We start from the raw sequence: 23,277 nt of genomic DNA on the forward strand, positions 1-23,277 counted from the left end.
CGGACCGTCAGCACATGGGGATGTATGCTGTCAATGCTGAGGTGGCGCAGCTGCGAAAACACCCTCCGTCTATGCTGCAGAGCCAGGCTAGCCACTCGCGACTGTGCTGTGCTGTCAGCGTGCTGAGACAGATATTGCGGAGGGCGGCTCGGATAACTCGTCGGCTCTGGCGGGGGAGGAAAGCTGGCTCCCGTATTAAACTCGGAGCTCGGCGTGTAGCTCGGCGTGTCTTGCTGGAGGCATCACAAGGTCAGAGCCCGCCCTCTCTCGCACGTCACACACTCTCACTCATGGTCCCGAAATCTGGGCCCGAGCTCTACTTAATTTGAAACCGACGACTGACGCAGAGGCACCTTAGATGGACTGGGGCTAAATTTTATTTTCAGAAAGACAGGGTTGTGTCTAAATTAGCAGCGAAGTTGAGCCCTAAACCATGTACCATAACATTCCCTAAAATTAGGACGACGTCAGGGGACCTGACGCAGAACCCAACCAAGATTATGGATACTATTTTACAGTTTTACTCTGACCTGTACAAACCTAACAGATCTCCTCAGGCCTCCTTGAGTAAAAAAACTTTTAGACAATCTCCCTTTGCCCACCCTGTCCATTGAGCATAGGAACCTTCTTGAGAAACCATTTACCCCCAGAGGAAATACTGGACACTATTAAATCCCTCAAGCTTGGTCCCTCTCCGGGTCCGGACGTTTTTTCTACTGGTTATTATAAAAAAAATTGACCCTGCCTGGCGCCGTACATGGCCCAGTTATTCAACTCTCTCAGGGAAGGAAACCCCTTGAGTGTGGACCTGAACTCTGCTTATATCTCGGTGATTCCCGAACCGGATAAAGACACTAGTGAAGTGAGTAACTACCGCCCAATCTTGCTTATCAATAATGATATTAAAATGATGACAAAGACCCTGGCTAATAGGGTGGCAAGTTTTATTGCTACATACATTCATAAAGATCAGGTAGGTTTCATCCCTGGGAGACAGGGTCCGGAGCAGATCAGATGGGCCATTGACATAATTTCACTTCTCAGATCGCAGTGGGATGGGGGACCCCCGCAGAAAGGTTTTCTTCTCTCCATAGACCTCCACAAGGCCTTTGATTCGATAGACTGGACATACCTGTCCGATATCTTCGGGAGGTGGGGCTTTGGTCCATACTTCTTAAACTTGATCCAAGCACTTTACTCGAACCCCACGGCCCAGGTTCGCCTTTTGGGCAGATATTCGGACTCTTAATATAGGCAGGAATACCAGACAGGGATGCCCACTCTCCCCCCTCCTCTTCGCAATGGCCATAGAGACGCTAGCAATTGCTCTTAGATCGAACCCCGACTTTAAGGGGGTGACTTGTGGACAAGGGGAGCATAAGTGTGCACTGTACGCGGACGACCTTCTCCTTTTTATCACCTCCCCCCTGACCTCCATTCCTGCGATTCTTAAGACCCTACAGGCTTTTAGTGAAATCTCAGGACTGAGAGTTAATATGACAAAGTCGACAGCTTTGAACATTACTGTCCCCCCTGACCTTCTTAATCAGCTTTCTCCTAATTCCGATTTTAGCTGGGCTTCTGGGACGATTCCTTATCTAGGCATTAAACTGACATCGGACGTAAATAGTCTTTTCACAGCCAACTATCCCCCTATGATTCACAAATGTATGGGCGATATATATACACGTGGTCGAGATGTGGTCTATCCTGGTTAGGCAGGATACATGCGGTGAAAATTACTCTTCTCCCTCGTCTGTTATACCTATTCCGTTCCCTCCCTATCCCGATTAAGAAACATTTCCTCTGTAAACTGCAATCACAAATAGTCCACTTTGTGTGGGGTAGTAAGGGGTAAAGATGCCCCTCTGGAATTATTTTCCGCCTGAAATCGCAGGGCGGATTGGGACTCCCAAACCTTTGAGGTTATTATCAGGCAGCTCAACTTACGCAAATCTCGTCGGTTTTCTTTCGGGGATCAAAACCCGATTGGCTCTTAATGGAAAGACAGGCTACCCCCTTGAATACCATTGATTACCTCCTTTAGTGCTAAAGGCCAGGCCCGCGATAATGTCTCCCACTCTCTCGCACTCTGTTTCCTTAACCACTTAAGCCCCGGACCAATATGCTGGCTAAAGACCCAAGGGGTTTTTACAGTTCGGGACTGCGTTGCTTTAACAGACAATTGCGCGGTCGTGCGACGTGGCTCCCAAACAAAATTGGCGTCCTTTTTTCCCCACAAATAGAGCTTTCTTTTGGTGGTATTTGATCACCTCGGCGGTTTTTATTTTTTGCGCTATAAACAAAAATAGAGCGAAAATTTTGAAAAAAATTCAATATTTTTTACTTTTTGCTATAATAAATATCCCCCAAAAACATATATAATATTTTTTTTTTCCTCAGTTTAGGCCGATACGTATTCTTGTACCTATTTTTGGTAAAAAAAATTGCAATAAGCGTTTATCGATTGGTTTGCGCAAAATTTATAGCGTTTACAAAATAGGGGATAGTTTTATTGCATTTTTATTAATTATTTTTTTTTTTACTACTAATGGCGGCGATCAGCGATTTTTTTCGTGACTGCGACATTATGGCGGACACTTCGGACAATTTTGACACATTTTTGGGACCATTGTCATTTTCACAGCAAAAAATGCATTTAAATTGCATTCTTTATTGTGAAAATGACAGTTGCAGTAGGAGTTAACCACAGGTGGCGCTGTAGGATTTAGTGTACACTGTGTGTGCGTTTACAACTGTAGGGGGGTGTGGCTGTAGGAATGACGTCATCGATCGAGTCTCCCCTATAAAGGGGATCACTCGATCGATGCAGTGCCATAGTGAAGCACGGGGAAGCCGTGTTTACATACGGCTCTCCCCGTTCTTCAGCTCCGGGGAGCGATTCCGACGGAGCGGCCATAAACAAATAGCCGCGCCGTCGTCCCGGATCGCTCCCCGAGGGAACCCGACCGCCGTGTGTAGCGGGGGGGGGGTCCCGATCGGACCCCCGACCCACGTCTAGGCAGGGACGTACAGGTACGCCCATGTGCCTGTACGTGCCATTCTGCCGACGTATATGTACATGCGGCGGTCGGGAAGTGGTTAAGCTCCAAACTCTTTGTTTCTCATTCCCCGACATCCTCCCTGAAACCTCTAGCACACTTATTCCATAATGAAGCTTTCCCTCCGGGACTGTGTATCGAGGCATTTCGGTGGTGGACAGACAAAGGTCTCTACCGGATTGGTCACTTCCTTTCTCCGGCAGGTCCGATTTCCCTGTCATTCTGTAGAAAGAAACTGCATATGCCAAACTCGGAACTGTTCAGATTTTCTCAAATCTGCCATTTCATACACTCCATCTGGACCAATAAAAAGGTGCCCCCCACAATAACATCCTATGGGCATTGGTGCTCCAACACGGAGGATCAGAGGGGAGGCATTTCCTTGATCTATACAGCAGTTGTAAAGCCATCCTACGCCCGGGTCTGGGAAGAGGACTTGGTCGGCTCGTGGGACACCGCAATCTGGCACAGCGCTATACAGAGAGCGTATAAAGGTATTCTCAACATTTCCGTCATAGAAACTAGTCTAAAAGTTTCTTAGGTGGTACCTTGTTCCTTCCAGGCTGGCAAAGAGGTTTCCAGGGTCCTCACCAGTGTGTTCTAGGAATTGCGAGCTGGAGGGGTCTATGCTCCATACTTGGTGGTCCTGCCCCCGCATTAGATCATTCTGGCAGAAGGTATTCCTTACCATTAGCTCCTTAACAGCGGTAGTGGCAACTCCCCACCCAGGTATAGCACTGTTAAACCAATGTATTCCTGGTTTACCCAAACATTCCCAGACTATCGTTTTTCATTCTTTTGGGAGCCAAAATGTCCATTGCCAAGGCCTGGAAGAAACCCACTGTATCCCTCCAGGGGTTCAGGAGGAAAGTCTCCTGGATTATGGTACAAGAACAGATCGTGGCTAAACTTCATGATAAAACAGAGATTTATAGACATTTGGGAACCCTGTGCCACCTTTTGTAACATTTCTCTCATACCAGGAGTGTTGCCTGGAGAATCGAACATTCGTGTCATTGCCTGATCGAGCAGGCGTGCTTCTCTTCTTCCTTTCATTCCTTTTCTACACTTTTCTTTTCTTCTTCTTTCTGCTGCCTCCCTTGGTGTTTCTACTGTTGTTCTGCTTTGTTCATTTTATTTTTATTACCGAGACTGACTCCTCTAGAATCCAACTCTCAAGGCTGAATTTACACTTTTAATGCAATCGCCATCCTCAGTCTCCCACATTGTGGTAACTTCTTGATAGCCGGGGGTGGGGGCGTTGTGATTACATTTCCCAAGAAGCAGTGTGATCCCGTTGGGGCCTGTCGGGGACTGGGAACCGTTGCACCTGCCCCGTAGGGGCTTCCTCTCTGAAATGTTTTGAAGTGGTTAACTGTTCGTTAACGGGTAAATCCGTCTTGCCTGCGGATGGCAGCTGTTGGCATATTATACTCACTTATGTCATTGATATAATGTATGTGTGATTTCTACCCCAGGATTCGGAAGATATTGTCTTTGTGAATGACTATTTTGTTGTATCACTCCTTCTGATATCTGTTATCTTTTGAAAATCTTCAATAAAAATTATTGGAATTAAAACTTCTCCTTCGACTATGGACTCGCCTCTGATGCCTATCCTCGGGAATCCAGGATTCCCTCCAGGTTTGAGAGATCATCACTTCTCCAATCTTCGACAAACGAATCGCTTTCGAGCATCACAATTCCTAGCATCAGACGGTTGGCCATCCATAACGGCCCTAATGGAACCGGCGGGCCCCTTTTGTTTACCTTTTTGGAACGCTCTGCAGCTCCACCACTTCCTTTATACACTTAAGTCACCAGAGAGATTTAGATGACAATTAACCATATTTGAAGAATATGTACTAAGATTCAGGAGATGAATTATAAAATACTGACAAGATGGTACTATACCCCACAGAGACTACATATATTTTATCCAGAAATATCAGACCGGTGCTGGAGATGTATGGAGGAGAGAGGTACGATGTTACATATTTTTTGGTCGTGCCCAAAAATAACAACATCTTACTGGAAGGAGGTACGGAACATTAGTCAAAAATTTACAGACTACAGGATACCGGAGGACTCAGCCTTTTTTTTTACTACATGTTATGAATATACCTGTTAAAAAATATAAGCAATCTTACGACATTTAGTAAATGCGGCCAAAGCATGTATTCCACTTAGGTGGAAAAATACACTACCTCCTACGGTTGGAGGTTGGCTTCATAAAGTGGAAGAGATAAAGATGGAAGATCTTACACTTTCAGCACAAAGCCAACCAGAAAAGTATGCGGAGGTATGGAGACAGTGGAATAGGTTTATTGCTTCTGAAGAAGGTTTGCCTAATTCATGAAGGTCAGATATAGGTAGTACAATTTAAAATAGTTAAATAACTAGCTACCCATCGCCTACCCAGGGTATCCCCTACCCTTATTCCTTCCCTCTTTTTTTTCCCCTGTCCTCCCTTTCCCCCCTGCCCCCTCCCCTTTTAAGAATTTTTTTTCCCCCTCTTTGCCTTTTTTGGGTTTTTGTTAATACTGAGTAATGTAAAATGGATAGGGCGATACCAGACACAGTGATTGGAGGTGGTCTACCTACTTGCTGCAAAATCGGCAGGCTATCCTCCCTAGGGGTGCAGGGAGGATGCTATGAAGGATATGATTATTAATCTTTGATTCAGTATTTTGATATATCTGTTGTGTAACTGTTTATATACGATTGTTATGAGAATCTGGACTCGCCCTTGGTGGTAGAAATAAAGTATTTGAAAAAAAAAAAAAAAAATAGATGTGGCGCCCATACCATTTTTATTAAATTTGCCCGTCCTACCGACAATGGGAGTTTACACAAACTATTGCAATTCTCCTGTCTATCCAGCAGAGGGCCCAGGTTCAACCGGAGGTACTTAGCCAGGTCTGGGGATACCACCACTCCCAGATACTTAAAACTGTTAGTTATCATGATCTGTTCTGCTTCAGCTGGCAGGGGTTCCCTTAGCTTGTCTAAAGGCATCAGGATTGATTTAGACCAATTGATGACAAAACCCGAAAAGCTTCCGAAGTCCCCTATTATCCCCATCACCGCCCGATACGAGGCGGTCGAGTCACCTAAAGAGATAAGCGCGTCATTTGTGTACAACAATATTTTATCTTTCCTCTGGCCCCAACAAAACCCCACCACCTCTGTGGCGGTACGAATGAGGATGGCCAGAGGCTCGACCGCTAGTGCAAACAACAATGGGGACAACGGACTCCCCTGCCGGGTCCCTCTATATAAATCAAATACAGGCGAGAGTTTGTTTTTAAAACAGAGTTTGGCCCTGGGTTTAGAGTAAAGCACCTTTACCCATTCTATGAACTTACTCCCCAGTCCAAATCTTGCCAGGATCTCTAGGAGGTAGGGCCACTCCACACTATCGAACGCTTTTGCAGCATCCAGTGACAGAATGGCCCTACCTCCCAGATTGTCCACCGGCACCTGTATATTCATATATAAATCGCCCAATATTATCCGCCGTGGAACGATTGGGTATGAAACCAGACTGTTCCGAATGGACCAGTTTGTTAATTACCCGTGATAACCTCATGGCCAGAATTTTAGCCAGGAGCTTAACATCAGCTTTCAATAAGGGAATCGGACGATACGAGTCCAACAGGAGCCTATCTTTTCCCGGCTTTACTAGTACTATAATTAATCGCCTCCTGCATACTATCTGGCAAAGCACCAGTTTCCGCTACCTCCTGCAATGCCTGTAGCAAAGGTGGCAAGAGGATCTCCCCATAATGGGAATATACCTCTACCGGTATACCATCCGGTCCTGGGGATTTATGAAGTGGGGCCTCATCTAGGGCTTCCATCAACTTAATCAGGGTTAGGGGTGAGCTCAGCATTTCCCTGTCTACCTCCGGTAGCTGTGGGAACGGGCAGGTTTGTAAAAACAAAACCATATCCGATAAACTATAGCTGGCTTTAGAGGAGTATAAGTCCTTGAAAAATTGTTGAAAGTCCTTTAAAATGTCAGCCCCAAGAGTATGCGTCTCCCCCATTTTAGCCTTTATTGCTAAAATATTAGAGGATTCCCACTGCTCCTTAGCTATAAGGGCGAAAAGTCGGCCTGTATTTTCCCCCTCCTCAAAATAACTTTGCTGTTGGAAGTATCTACTCTTCTCTGCTGTGGACAGCAGAACAGAGTTTTACAAGGATTGCGCCTCTATCCAGGAATCATGTTTAGCTTGAGGGGTCCACTACCAATGGCTGTTCTCTAACCTTCAGTTTGTCCCGTACCTTGTTCTCCCATTCCCTGGAGCAAGTTTTAATGCCAGATATCTCTTTAATAAGGCATCCCCTCAGAAATGCCTTAAAGCGTTGGTTCACCCTAAAACGATTATATACCATTACATTCAGCATACTTCGGACATCTACAGTATGCTGTTTTTTTTTTTCTTGCCGTACATACGGTTTTATTGTTATTTTTCCCCCGGCTTATGGGTTCTGGCTCCTGCGGGAGTGGGCGTTCCTATTCAGAGGTTAGATGATTGACGTCTGGTGAAAAACTTCCCCTAACGCATAAGGCGCATGCATCACCAGTTTTCCGTAAGTAGCCGACCTGCGAGTCGGCTCTATACGGCGCATGCGCCCGCTGTGTAGAGCTGACTGCGCAGGCGCCATATAGTTCGGCTACTTACGGAAAACTTGTGATGCGCCTTATGCGTCAGGAGAAGTTTTTCACCAGAGGTCAATCATCTAACCTCTTAATAGGAACGCCCACAAGCCGGGGGGAAAACAATAAAACGGTATGTACGGCAAAAAAAAACTGCATATTGTAGATGTCGGAAGTATGCTGGATGTAATGGTATATAGATGTTTTTTAGGGTGAACCTCCGCTTTAAGTGTATCCCACACCATCCCTGCACTGGCGGATCCCTTTTAAAATGTAAAAACTCCAGTATTGCCTCTCCTATTCCATCCGATGGAGAAAAAAAAGGTCAGCCAGTATGGGTTCACTTTCCACAAAGGGCGGTCCGATGTTACAGAGACATCGAGCCGTACCCAAAATGGTGAGTGATCTGATATATTTTTTTTTTTTTTTTTTAAGTGTATTTTGTGCGTGTACTCGAGAGAGGAGCCGGACTGCAGTAGTTGGGAGCAGGCAGGCCTCCCCCAGAGGCAATCTGCCACCTTTCTCCGTGCCCCGGGTGGCAATGGCGGGTGTGTGAGGGGGTCCTCCCACACAGCCCGCCCTACCTGCTCCGCTTTGAAGCCCAACGGGGCAGAGGGACTCCCTATAAGGGAGTGAGAAAATCTAGCCCGCTCAACCAGCCCCGTTAGTCCTTCGCCTCTCTCTTTTAGAGACCGCGTGGTCAAAGTGCGTGCATGTTAACCCAATTTCGAGTGCGTGTAGTGTGGTGGTTTTTGTGGGAGGGGGGTAAGCGTACTAAGCGCAGGCTTACCTCGCATAGCACACCCACCTGGAGCCGGGCTGAGACCACCAAACTCAATTCACATGTAGCCGAGACCCGGATCCGAACCCCTGGCTGCAGAGGTGAATGGCTTGTCAGCGCAGTGCCAATCGCGCTGAGCCACCGCAGCTCCCGAGTGATCTGATATTAAGCGTGGTTCATAAACCAAGTCTTCTACCCGCTGCGTTAACACCTTATTTCCCAGACCTAGATCTATGCGGGAGAGACCACCATACGTGGTGGAATGGAATGAATAGCATCCATCATCTACATGCCTCTCATTTCTTTTAACCTTATCCCCCAGGCCCCTGACATTCCATGTCATTAATATACCCTTATTATTCCTGTTAACCATTGCCACTAAACACAAAGACAGACAGTTACATGTACACAAACAATGAGCCTTAGAACTTTTGCCCACCTAGGTAACCTACTCCTATAGAGCTTCTCTTTAAAATACATTTTCCTACAAAATCCACTACCATTCTCACCACTCCCATGTAGTCATCCTTCCTCCTCTAGTGAACCTGTGTAAAAAAAATTATATTTATGCCTTTTTCCAATAACTATTTGTGGTGTGGCTGTGGTGTGGTGTGGTTCAAGCTCCATTGGTGAGTGGTGAACGCCTGAAGAGAAAAAGGCTGCTGTCCCAGGCAGCATGTCCTCAGTGTACTGGCAATAGCCCTTATGAACACGGCACCGGAAGATGCGTCACGTGACTTCCGGCGCCATCTTGCTGCATCACCGGAAGTCCTCAGACGCCATCTTGGTACACCTCGGTGAAGCCGAGGAAGACAAGGTTTCCACCAGCAGCTGGGAAGAACCTGAAAGAAGTTGCCAATTTACTCTGCAGGTGAGGCAAGGAACCTTCAATGGGGAACCCTTCTGGCCAGAACTGGGACTGAATGCATCCAGGACTCAGCCACAACCAGTACTGGATGCTGCCAAAGAAGGGGGGTGCGCCAACCACAGTTACCAGACCTAAGGAAAACCAAAAAACGTGTCGTGCTCCTGGAGCGTCTGGAAACACAAAACAACTGAAGGTCAGGAGGAAAGGGAGGGGCCTTTTAAAAATTGTATCCAATTTGAGTTTCCTGTAGAGGGCGGAGCCAGTCATCACTCAAGTAGCTGTCCTGGAAGGTGAGGGGGGAAAGAACAGATACTGGACTTGTTTGCCAACAGCTGTAGCTAGTGCACCTTTATTTCTCTCTCAGTATCATGGGGTAGGGCACAGAGGCTGGCAGGTCACATGTGAAATATTGGACAAAGATTTCTCTATCCCCGGTCTTCCCTCTTTGGTCAAATCATGTTACCAGATGCATCACATGCATCCGAAATAACCCAAGAAATCCACACAAGGCAAAACATGAACACCTTACATATCCATCCACACCTTTACAGATTGACTTTACCCATATGCCCAAGCTAGGTAAAAGGCAATAATATTTACTTGTAATAGTAGACATGTTTTCAAGCTGGACAGAAGTATGTGTAACCACAAAAGAAGATGCAAACAGTTGTAGAAATCCCCACACAGGAAGTTATACCTAGATGAGGATGCACACTCCAAATAATTTCTGACAATGGTCCTGCCTTTATTTCAAAAAAGTGTGCCAAGATTTAGTGAAAGCACTTAAAATTGATTGGAAATTTCATATACCTTACCACCCGCAGAGTTCAGGTATTGAGAGAATGAACAGAACCCATTAAAAGATAAAAAAGAAAAGCAACAGGAGGCACATATAATAATACATGGCAGAAAGTATTACCAGCAGTTTTGGCCAAAATAAGAATGACCTCCCTCAAAGAAAACAGGATACTCTCCATTTGAGGTCCTTATGGGTAGCCATTTCCCACCATGTGGGCCCGACAACCACTTATATTAGAAAGAGGGGACCTAGAAGTAATACAGGGAGAGTATATTAGGAAACTCATTGAAACTCTGGACAGAGTTGAAAGAAATGTTGCCTGCACCTATCCTTTCTCTTCACAGGAACCTACACACCCTTTCCAGGTAGGAGACGTAGTGGTTGTCCAACAGCTGAATCGTACTAAGAAGCAAGAGTACCTGTTTAGACCTCCAACCACTGATCGCAGTCGCACGTACTGCAATCCTTACCGAGGGACAACAGTCCTGGATTCATGCCAGTCGTGTGAAGAAGGTGAACCTAAGGCCCCGTACTCACGACCAAACATGTCTGCTGAAACTGGTCCGCGGACCAGTTTCAGCAGACATGTTTGGCCGTGTGTAGGCCCGATCGGACCATTTTCGGGCGGTTTGGAAACCTGTCCGCCCGGACATGTACGGTCGTCTGTACAGACCTACCGTACATGTCCTGCCGCCCGCCATCCCTCGCATGCGTGGAAGCCTTTTAAAGGCAGGCCGCCCACGTCGCCGCGTCATTGTCACGGCGACACCGCGTCATAGACGCGGCGACACCGCGGACACGCCCCGCGTATTGTTTACGCGCGGACCTCTGTTCGATGGTGTGTACGGCCATCGAACAGAAGTCCCCGGGCAGACATGTCCGATGAAAACGGTCCGCGGACCGGTTTCATCGGACATGTTTGATCGTGAGTACTCGGCCTAAGAAGCAAGCCAAGGATAAAGGAGGTGAAACAGGCGAAATAAATCCTCGAAAACAGAGTGAAGCAAGGTGAAAAAGTCTCTGAACAAGATGACCTCGCTTATTGCACCACAGACTTCTGGGAAGGCATTTTGACTCCTGTTCCTAATGTCTCTGATAGTGTTCCTACCTATACGGATCATAACTATTTATCATCCAGAGGACTTGGGAGCCCTTAAAGGTATATGTGGGTCAACCAAAAACACCACCGATAATACACATACCAGACACAAGAGAGATACACAGCCAGATAATGGAGTTAAAGTGGTTGTAAATCCTAAAAAAACAAAAAAAAAAAAACAAATGCAAGACAAAAGGGCATATTGAGCTAGTTTGACATCGCTGGCGAGTAGGACAGGTAAGTGTCCTTTAAAAATTCGCCTTAAGAGGGGATTGTAATAAAATGGAGTCACAGTTGTTTATACATTCTAAGATTCCCCCCCCCCCCCCCATTTTCTTTGAGTAGAAATGAACTTCTGTATTATATGAGTTTTTGCTTCTCCTCCCCCCCCCCCTTTCTTACGCACATCAGCTGGGTCATCCATACATATTTTATATGTGCCTTATTTCCGCGATCAGTTTTTACATTGCAGGATTGCATTTATCTCCATATATTGGATATCTGACCATACAGATTGAGAGGTGTCCATTTTCAGTTAGAAGCGGTTGGTCTGTCTCATAGCAATTTTTAATTATACGTTGTTATTTTGTATGTAGTTTTTATAGATATCTTTACATTGAAGGAACGGGTCCCACTCGGGAGGTCTATGTACCACCCCAGTTGGATTTCTTAATATTGAATTGTGTATGTATTCATCAATAAAGCTTTTTTCATTATTCCATTCGACCCTGTTGATTCACCCATAAAGACATTTGAGACCTCTGTCTCATTCACCCCTCTTCCTTTCTTTTGCTGTATCAAGCCTAACTTCAGTTTATATAGAACTAGATTTTGGCAGTTAATTGTGATCAAGCCGATCCCGGGGGCAAGCTTCCTGTTTCTGTGAAGACCTAGGCTATTTCTGTTTCTCATTTTAGCAGCCTAACTTGTGATAAGGAAGTACGGAGTAAGATTAAAGCTACATATGCCTTATATTTAGCACCTCCTCCGTTCTTTGCCTTACTTGCATAAAAACCATTGTCTTGGGGGGGGCGTGACCAAAAGCCAGCCTGGAAGGAAGCATCCCTTGAGAGCTCCTCTCCTGCCCGCAGCAAACCGGCAAAAAAACGGGGGTAATCTTCGCCATCCATGGGCGGTTCGCGGACCACCAGATCCACCAAAGCACGGGGATCATCCCAACCCCCGCCAGGCTCCTCTACGACCCTCAAAGACTACTTCAAGCCGTCCGACATGCCGCCGGGCGGAGGAGACAAGACGACGCAGCCACCTCCAGAACAGGGACATCTCCCCCTCGCTCACCTCCACCTCACCATCCGGAGCCATCCCCGGCCCGATCGCAGACCTCGGCCTCATCCTTGAGCTCAGATGGCTCCCAGCAGCGGGTGAGTGGATCCCCGCACCCCCACCGCCGCAGACCACGCGGTACAGGCCGCGGCTCTCCTTATTTCCCCAGAACGGGACACTCAATGTACGGGGGCCTTCCCCCGACTGCTCTGCACTGCCCCAGACCCTGAGCTACAAAGCGGCGCCCAGCTCTCCCCCTCTCCCGCGTTCGATCGGGAGGATTTCCTGGCCCTGCAAGCCCCCACCAACTCCCAGGCCTCCATGGGATCTCCAGAGCGCGGCAGCTCCTCTACCAGTGCTGGGCCGCATTCCACCTCCCCTGCAGCCCGGGGGCAGGTTCATCCGGCCATCCGTCGGGGATCGGATGGATATCTCTCCCCCCTCGTATGCATCTATGGCTAGCACCAGCGCTTCGTGGCGCGGGAGGGCCCCTACCTCAATGGCGGATCAGGCTGAGGCCTGGTCCGACCCATGGGACTCAACCCAGCAACCCCCCCTCGAGGCTAGAAAACATGGAGAATCAGCTCCCAGCCGCCACCAACCCACTCCATCCTCCTCATGACGCCAGGGGACCCCCTCACTATCCTCCCCCACCATGGCAGTCCTATTTGCAGGCCTTCCCCACGAAAGACAATTTTAAACAGCTTATTGAGGATGTTAAGGCGACCTGCCGCGCTAAAATTCAAGTTCTCCACACAGGCCTCAAACACTTAGCTGACAGAGTGGAGATGGCGGAGGAGGAGATTCAAGAGACTAAACTGGCGGTGCATCGCACCCAAATTCAGGCATCGGACCATCGTCTTATGCTAAGAGATATGCAGCGGCATATTGAAGACCTGGACAACAGGGGGCGACAATATCCGCATACGCGGTCTCCCCGAAGCAGACGGGACAGAGGACCTGCAGCTTACTCTCCAGAATTTATTCAATGACATACTGGGTGAACCAACAGACAAGACCATTGAGATGGATAGGGCTCATCGAGCCCTTAAGCCAAAGGGCCCAGCCTCCAAACCGCGGGACGTCATATGCCGAGTAAACTCCTACCCGCTGAAGGAAACCATAATGCGCAAAGCTCGCCCCATTCGTAACCTAGTCTTTGACAACAACCCATTACAGCTCTACCCAGACCTCTCTTGGATCACCCTGCAGAAACGACGCCTACTACAACCCCTGCTCCGCACCTTACAGGACAAAGACATTGTATACCGATGGGGCTTTCCCTTTAGCCTCTCCGCCAGCCACCAGGGGACCTCCGCCACCTTACGTTACCCCGAGGACCTGGATGTCTTTTGCAATACACTGGGCATCCCGTCCCCCAGCTGCCGGACTGGGACCTGGTAGCCACACCACCCCCTCCACCTGTGGTTTGGCAGAGAGTCCCCCCGCCTAAACGCCCCAGAGGCCGGGACCCTGTCCGCAACTCCCCCAGGCACAGGCCCACATGAGATGGTCATCCTGGCCACGAGAGCCGCCCTGAGTGCTGCATGATGCCCTCTTGTTTTGTTTTTTTCACTTCACTCCCGGTTGCCCCAGCCTTACCCCTGAACTACACCATTGGGCCTGTCTCGGACGAGACCCCGAAGAGGCTGCCTTTCTGATTACGGACCCCCCCCCCATATGGCTGATTGCCTGAGAGTTCCTTCTTCCCCATCCCACTAGGTGGAGTTCCTCCACACCACCCCCCTGCCCCCCCGACCTACATTTTTGGACTTTCTGGTCGGGAGGTCTTTAAGGAACTGTTGGGACCCGGTGGCCCTTGGGCCACACGGGCCCCCATTGTTGAATGCTGTTGTGTTCTTCTGTTTTTTTGCTCTCATCTCTCTTTCTTTCTTTTCAGATAGCTCTCTCTCCCCCTCCACGCAGGCAGGACCCAAAGGCACGCCTCGGTGGCTGTCGGCTCGATGGCCCCTCCACTCACCCTCCCAGAACCAGATGCAACGCGCCTGACTACAGCTAAGTATAACCCACGGTCACTCCACCCACAGTATGGCCAAGTTGCTGTCTTTGAACGTCCATGGGCTTAACTCCAATAGGAAATGACACCTAGCGCTAAGGGAATTCAGGCAGTCAGGGGCGGAGATCATAATGGTACAGGAGTCGCACTTCTCCAAGGGCGACTCCTTTGCCTTCGCTTCCAGATATTTCCCCTTAATATACCAGGCCTTTAGTTCGCATAAATGGGCAGGAGTTGCAATCCTGGTTAAATGGGGCACCCCTTTTACCTGCACAGACTCCTACATCGATCCCCTAGACCACTTTATCATCCCGAGAGAAACATGGCACTCGCGGGATATAACCTTGTGTACCCTGTACGCCCCCAACACACACCAGCACAGATTTCTGAGCCGGGTTCTCACCCGCTTAGCCCGCTCCCCTCACGATCTATTGGTAGTGGGGGGGGGGGGACTTTAACCTACCCCACTCTGTGACCTGGGATCGCCTGGTAGTGAACCCCCGGGCCTCTCAGACTAGGGCCCTGCGGGACTCTAAGCTCTTCCGCCAGCTTACAAGGAAGCATGCTCTATTCGACGCATGGCGGGAGCTTCACCCGGGAGATCGCCAGTTCACCTTTTACTCAGCCCCCCATCACACACACTCACGCATAGACTATTTTCTAGTCAATAATGCCACGTTACGCGTTACTGACTCCGCACGGATACTGCCCATCTCCTTGTCCCTTGACCTGAACGCCCCCACCCGCAGGCCCTATAACTGGTGACTGAATGATTTCCTTTTGTAGCACACCCCCTCCAAAATGGAAATAGAATCTGCCCTGCAACTTTACTTTAGCGAAAACGACACGCATGATATCTCCACCACCACACTGTGGGCTGCTCATAAAGCAGTAATTAGGGGACGCTGTATGGGACGCTGTATGGCCATCTCCTCGGCCCTCAAGAGGGACGCTGAGTCGGCTAGAAAGCAGCTTTTCAACGCCTTTCTACAACAGACCCCCATTCCGCAAGACATGCAGCATTCTTTCATTACCCTCATCCCTAAACCCGACAAGGACCCCTCATTATGCGCCAGCTACAGGCCGATAGCCCTGCTATACTCAAACCTCAAGATATTTACGAAGGTCCTCTCCCTCCGTCTAAACGTAGTCTTGCCCTCCCTGGTCCATAAAGACCAGGTGGGCTTCGTCCCCCTCCGCCAAGCGGGAGACAACACAAGAAAGGTGATCGACCTAAATCGACGTGGCGGGCAGGGAGGGCTCGGAGTCCCTGCTCCTGAGTCTGGACGCAGAAAAGGAGTTTGACCGCCTCGGCTGGCCCTTCATGCTTGCCACGTTGAGACATATGGGGTTCAGGGGACCTTTTCTTCAGGCGGTCCAGCACCTTTATACCAACCCGATCTCACAGGTAAAAACTCCCTTCGCCACTTCGTCCACCTTCCCCGTCACCAACGGAACCAGTCAGGGGTGCCCGCTCTCCCCCCTTCTCTTCGCTCTCTGCGTCGAACCCCTAGCAGCGACGATCCGCGGCAATCCGGACATTCGGGGTATTCCAGTAAGGGGGAGGGAATTTAAGATCTCCCTCTTTGCCGACGATATTATCCTCACTCTGACGCGTCCCCGCATCTCCCTGCCCAACCTTCACAGGGAACTGGAACGCTACGGGGCCCTCTCGGGACACTCCTTCACTGACCTCCAAGCCAAACATGACATCCCACGACAGGCCTTTTTCAGCTACTTACAGATCCGCCACTAAGCCCACACAATAGCCCCCCGGCTCCTCTACTCGAAACCAACCCCATTTGAGCGTATCATACTTGAGGGCACATCCCGAAGGGGCCTTATATCAGATATATACCAAATACTGAATGAATACTCCTTACAAAACAAAGGTAAACACGCTTATATGCACCGATGGGAGGGGGAGCTGGGGGAGGTGCTCTCGGAGGAGGAAGCGGTTTGGAGGCAGGCGGCCAAAAGCTCTATTTGTACCCTTTATAAGGAAAACACATACAAAGTGCTGTTCTTTTGGTACCTAACCCCGGACGTTCTCCACAGGATTTACCCTTCCACCTCTGACCGATGCTGGCGATGCAACCAAGCTAGGGGCACACTGTTCCACATATATTGGACTTGCCCCCCCCGATTGTCCCGTTCTGGACTCAGACACGAGAGCTCCTGTCCCGCCTCCTAGAGGCGCCCATACCCCTCTCTTCGAAGCTATTCCTTCTGGGCCTATCCCAACCTCACATAGCTAAACCCTACAAGAAGCTGCTTAGACACATTATCACAGCTGCGAGGTGCTTGAAAGCACTCCAATGGAAGAAACCGCTCCCCCCATGCCAAGAGGCCCTCTATGCTAGGGTCAAGGATGCAGAACTCATGGAAAAGATGGCGGCTAGGATCCGGGACAGGTTGGATGATCACGACCTTGTCTGGGAGAGGTGGCATGTTGTGGAGGACCAGCCGTGAGCCGACGACCAGGTCACCGAGGTACATCACTATCCGCGCTCTTCTTGTCTTCTTTTTCTTTTCCCTTTCGCTTCTTTCTCTTTCTCATTTCCCTCTCTTCTCTCCCTCCTCCCTTTCTTCTTTCCTTCTTCTTTGATTTCTAGTTGTTCTACAAGTTAATGACCGTACGAATAATTATGAAACCACTGTGTAAGCACTTCAAGCTGGAATTTTGTACCTCCTCTTTTTTCTTACACTTGATATGTTGCTATATTTTGTACTGACCTTTTACGGAAAAAAAAAAAAAATTGGGAAAAAAAAAATCATTGTCTTCCTCATTAAAGCCAGAGATCTTATGAACACACTCAAGCCTGTTTCCTGTGTCTCATTTGGTCTCTCACGGATCCCAAGGGTCCCATCGGTCGGCGTTTAGGTGTACAATTCCCTTTACTCATGGTTTAAACTCATGCTGGTCTGTTACTGATGACTAAGCTTGTAAGCAAATTGAAGGGGTTGCAATTTTTTTGGGGTTCATGGTAAATATAAAAATTCATCATCTTTATTAACTGCTCTTTCAAACCTATCAGGAAAATTGCCCATTCAAACCACTTTTGGCACCAATTACTGCATGTACAAGCATTTGTGTTAAGTCAGTATACATTTAAATAACCAGACTGATTTTGTCAGTACTTAACATACATATTTTGTTTTACTAGTGTAAACATTAGCTTTTCTTCTGGGAACATCTTTCAAACAAATCCCATTGGAACAATTCCACTCTATTATATAGGACTTTAAAATACACCACCTATGAGCAACACATTAAAGTATGGTATATCTGACCAATTCAGCATATGTACTTTCCATATCACAATTGTAGTACTAGTCACACTTCACTGCAAACATTGCATTACGCAAGTTCCCATGCTTCCTGAGGACTATGGTGAAATAGACAATGCATATGGATAAATATATCACTGGTCATTTCCCTTGGTCCCAAGGAACCATGGGAATATACAAAATGTGTTGATCAATATTTTGAAGCGTGAATAGCACTACCTTGTCATACTGTTGAAAACTTTGGCAAGTACATATGCTAAATACTTATCTCAATTTATTAAAAATAATGGAAGGGGCAACTCACCATGTATTTGAAAGTCCTCATAAAAGCATTTCTTGTTTAGCTGAAATTCCGAGCTTTCTGTATAACTGTATAGTTCTTTAATAAAGGAAAAAGAAAAAACATTACATGTTTTAATTTTTTATAATGGTTTTAAAATTACAACTGTGTTTAGCCAATCAAAACAATAGGATGACAATGTGCTTTTTTGATAAAAAAATAAAAATAAAAAAATACTTAAACCCATATATATTGTACATTAATTGCCATACTGGTGGAATTTTTGTGCTAGTGTAAGCAAAGTTTTCTTTGAGTTTAAATTGAGTGTTCATAACCTGGTGCTGGTGATTGGCTTTATTGTAAAAGGTGATCCGACCAGCTCTACACTTTCATGGGGTCGGAAGGGTTCACCAGTGAGATTTCTGGGCTCTCCCATTCCACTGGGGAGCCCAGGACCACTGAAAGTGGTAAGGTTGGCTGCCCACAGAAGAGAACATTAATCCCTCTCATCTGTGATGAAGTTGAAAGTGACCTGTCACTACCCAAGCCATCACAAAAGGGATGTTTTTTGCTACCACAAGGGATAAACCAAGCTGAATAAAAAAGGTGTAAAAATATTTTTTTTTATAATAAAATACATAATTTTTTTTTAAAAAAAAACATGTAAAGCATCCGGGAATCCTTATTGTAATCCTGCGCCATCTGTGCATCCAGTGGTCTGGTGAGCACTGTCAGCTGCCAAGATCGTTCCTCCTCACCCTCTGGGCCAGATATTGGGGAGATTTGCTGCCCGTACACGGCGATATCCAGGCCCCCATAGTGCTCACCTCCCAGTAGCCGCTGCCGCCATCTGCAAGGCCCAGGGCCCTGAACCTCTGCCATCCTTACGCCTGGAGTGAGGGGGACTCGCAGCCTCATCTCTCCCTTTTGTGCCCCTGCCTCCCTCAGGCAGTGTAGCGGCTTCTCGGCTGCACCAGCCTGTGGAGCCAGCCTCAGCCTAGAGAGGCCTGGTGACGGCCGCCATCTTGCTACTCACAGCCTATTCAATCTGCTGGGCCACACTCACCCTGGGCCCCTGGAACATCACTGCACTGCCTCACCCGTCTGCCCATCTCCCTGCGATAAAGTAGGGAGCTCTAGTGTCACTGCCCAGCGTCCACCCCAGCCGAGATCTATCGGACATAGTGACAGCGGCCATCTTGGTACACACAAGTCTCCCTCCTGTGCTGCTGCAGACCCAAGCCGCTTCTCCTTTTAAAGGCCCCTACCTACTGTGTATCCAGGGCAGATGTCCTAGAAGAAAAAGTCCTGCAAGGCCGCCAAGTCACATACTCAGCATCAGTTGTCACCAATTCCTGCACTGCAGCTGCACGCAAGATTTCTTGGAGGCTTCAGGCCTTGCTGGCTCAAATGGGAAATGGAGTCCCCTCATTGACAGCCATATCCGGGCTCTTGGACCCACCATTAGATGGTCTAAGCACTAACCAACTCAGACATTTTCTGCAGTCTCTGCAGAAGGCATCATATGCTCCACGTGCTCTTACCCCCTTTTGAATCATTAGGTAGAGCAGGGGAACCTTTCTCGGCATACGCTGTCTCTGCCATAATGGCTACTTGACAACCCAGAATGATGATCCGGCCTTGCAATTTGTTCCAGTGGGAAGAGGATTTAGGTGGCACAATTTTTCACATCTTTGGTCCTGCCCCATTCTGAGCTCCTTCTGGGAGGAGGTAACAACCACTATAAAAAAATTGACCTCAGAGTTGAAAGGTATCCGGCCGCTTGCCTCCTGCACCTGACGGAGAGACCTATTCGGAAATATAAAAAGACACTCACATGGCAGCTCATCAACGCAGGGCTGAGGGCGTGCGTCCCTGCGTTTGTGGGAGTCAGCTCCACCTCCAAACAGGGTCCTGTGGTATTCCAAAGTCAATTTTATCCTCCAGATGGAGGAGTTGACAGCTACTCTTCAGAATACGGAAGAACAATTCCGTCATAAGTGGAGGCCCTGGAGATATTTTACATGCACTGATGCGTATCTTTAGGAGGTGGCCCGCTCCAATGCTCAACTAAATTGACTAACAGATCGAGGAAATGAGCCGGGTTTTTTTTAACTTTTGAGTATGAGCCTGCCCCCCCCCCCCCCCCCTCTCACCACTCTTCCTTTTTTCTTCCTCTTTTTTTCTTGTCTACTACTTTTCTGCAGCTGTCGTTTTGACTGTTCTAAAAAAATTAGAAGTGATCATAGGATTTGTGGTCTTCCAGAGTATATATACACATCACATGATTTCATTAGAATCACTTCAACTGATGTAGCTTTTTTCTGTTTGCTTTGATTGGCATATGCTTCTATGGGCCCCTTGGTTTCATTGCTTATTAATGTTTATCCGTACAGGCAAAGATCCATACCAGCTAGGGCAGGTGGTGGACGTCATGTTAAGACGACAGCGGAGGCAAAAGAACCAGGGGAAGATACAGCGGAGGCAAAAGAACCAGGGGAAGACGACAGCGGAGGCAAAAGAACCAGGGGAAGACGACAGCGGAGGCAAAAGAACCAGGGGAAGACGACAGCGGAGGCAAAAGAACCAGGGGAAGACGACAGCGGAGGCAAAAGAACCAGGGAAGACGACAGCGGAGGCAAAAGAACCAGGGGAAGACGACAGCGGAGGCAAAAGAACCAGGGGGAAGACGACAGCGGAGGCAAAAGAACCAGGGGAAGACGACAGCGGAGGCAAAAGAAACCAGGGGAAGACGACAGCGGAGGCAAAAGAACCAGGGGAAGACGACAAGCAGAGGCAAAAGAACCAGGGGAAGACGACAGCAGAGGCAAAAGAACCAGGGGAAGACGACAGCGGAGGCAAAAGAAACCAGGGGAAGACGACAGCGGAGGCAAAAGAACCAGGGGAAGACAGCGGAGGCAAAAGAAACCAGGGGAAGACGACAGCGGAGGCAAAAGAACCAGGGGAAGACGACAGCGGAGGCAAAAGAACCAGGGAAGACGACAGCGGAGGCAAAAAGAACCAGGGGAAGACGACAGCGGAGGCAAAAGAACCAGGGGGAAGACGACAGCGAGGCAAAAGAACCAGGGGAAGACGACAGCAGAGGCAGAAGAAACAGGGGAAGAAGAAAGCGGAGGGCAGAGAACCAGGGGAAGAAGACAGCGGAGGCAGAAGAACAGGGGGAAGAAGACAGCGGAGGCAGAAGAAACCAGGGGAAGAAGACAGCGGAGGCAGAGAAGAACCAGGGGAAGAAGACAGCGGAGGCAGAAGAACCAGGGAAGAGATACAGCGGAGCGAGAAGAGAACCAAAAGGGGGAAGACATCAGTGGAATAGGGAGAAGAAACGTCGGAACAGCATTAATGAAAGGACTTTTTTTTTTTTTTTTATCAAAAGAACGACGTTTAATGAGCAATGAAAATAAAGAGTTACAAACATGAGACTACTTGGTGCAACATGCACCACAAGCAAGGATACATTTCAATGCCAAGTACACAGACATAACGGACACATTGAAGGAGGAGTTAGTTACATGTGCATGGGTACAATAACGTGTAGGGACAGAACCGAACTGTAGGCCAGAATTCAGGGGCACTCGAAGGGCACATTAGGGAGCGTTATTCGTCAGGAGCAACACAGGTGGAGGCCTCCCCCAACCATCTATCCCAAACCTTATGATATTTATTGGGGCAGCCTCTGTGAACATAGAGTAGCTTTTTAAAGGGTAGGGTTGTATTAACTGCTCTGATCCATTGCTGTAAAGTAGGGGGGGGGGCCTCATCCAAGTTCTAGCTATCTGAAGCCTGGCAAGGAATAGCGTCTCTTGCAAAAAAGCGTTGAGATATTTCTCGGCCTCAGACAGCGCAAGAAGCCCAAGCAAGCATTGGCGGGGGCATAGGGACAGTGGAGATCCCATGCGGTCATGAAGAAACTGGACCACCTGGGTCCAGAAACCCTGCACACAAGGGCATTTCCCAAATGACGGTGGTAAAAGGAGGCATTAGAGTAGTCGCATCCCGGGCAGTCAGGGCTGCTTCCGGCCTAAACTTTGAAATGCGGTATGGAGTTGGGTATGACCGATGTAGGATATATAGCTGAGTGAGGCGATCTGAGATTTTAGGTTGAAACTAGTCTGCAGTTAACAAGGGCCTCGTTCCCAGTCCGCCTCCCGCCGACACCACACCCAGATCAGGCTCCCAACGGGACTTCGCCTGCTGGAAAATGGCTAGGTCGCGAGGGCGCCAGAAGGGTAGGAAATAGAATTGGGTGAATCAGTTTCTTGGGGTCCGAGCCCAGAACAATGTCAACTGGTAACGGGATCACGAGGGCGGGGATAATAGCTCCCAAACTGTGTATTGAGTGGCGTGGCGTAGTAGTTGGAGATACCGAAAGAAACATGTGGTTAGCTAGGGTTGTGGGCATCTTTAAGGGACTGGAAGGTCCTAACCGAGCCATGGGGCAACGACCTGTGTAAGATAAATAACTCCACTTTTAATCCAAATACCGTGGTCAGGGACCGTGGCTAGCTCAGGCAGACGGGGGTTATCCCAGAGGGGTGTGTGTGATTGTGGAGACGGCGCCTCGCCAACAGACATGGCAGTATGCCAAATTTTGCGATGATGGAAAAGCAGCTGGTGTCTGTCATCTGACCGCCGAGGTTCGCAGAACAGAATCTGGAAGGGATGCGAGACCGGGCCAGGGGCCCGAGAGCACAGCATGGCTAGGTAGCGCTCCCTGTCAGAGTGGTGAAAGTAGTAGAAGTGGGCGAGTTGGGCTGCAACGTAATAAAGAAAAAATGCCGCTTTGACGGGATGGGCACTTTAGTACCCGCCACGACAGTTTATGCCGTGAGGGGCCCCAAATTAATGAGTTGATAATGGACTCCATGGCCTTGAAGATACGGGGGGGGGGATATACAGCGGAGCATGCCAGAAGGCATAGAGCAGTTTCGGGAGGAGGATCATCTTGACCAGACTTATGCGGCCCATGACACCAAGGGGAAGACGGGACCACGTTTGCGTTTTGGTTTTCAGGGTATAAAACAGAGGCTCGATGTTTAGGCGTATGTAATCTAGGGGGATCTAGTGATGTGGACACCCAGATATTTGATGACATCCGTCCTCACCAAAGGA

General features: G+C 48.5%; 1 protein-coding gene across 2 annotated transcripts in view; it reads right to left on the minus strand.

Annotated features, from left to right (window-relative positions):
• The window catches only part of STRIP1 (striatin interacting protein 1), a 788,574-nt gene that overhangs the window by 579,353 nt on the left and 185,944 nt on the right, over positions 1 to 23,277 (minus strand). For both annotated transcript variants that reach the window (XR_005747039.1, XM_040337599.1), the window contains exon 3: positions 18,172 to 18,246. Coding sequence is in view for 1 of the 2 variants with exons in the window: in XM_040337599.1 (XP_040193533.1) it covers positions 18,172 to 18,246 (75 nt within the window). In the remaining variant the exon portion in view is untranslated. The remainder of the gene's footprint in view (positions 1 to 18,171; positions 18,247 to 23,277) is intronic.

Source organism: Rana temporaria, chromosome 2 (genome assembly GCF_905171775.1).
Source record: "Rana temporaria chromosome 2, aRanTem1.1, whole genome shotgun sequence".
NCBI classification, from domain to species: domain Eukaryota; kingdom Metazoa; phylum Chordata; class Amphibia; order Anura; family Ranidae; genus Rana; species Rana temporaria.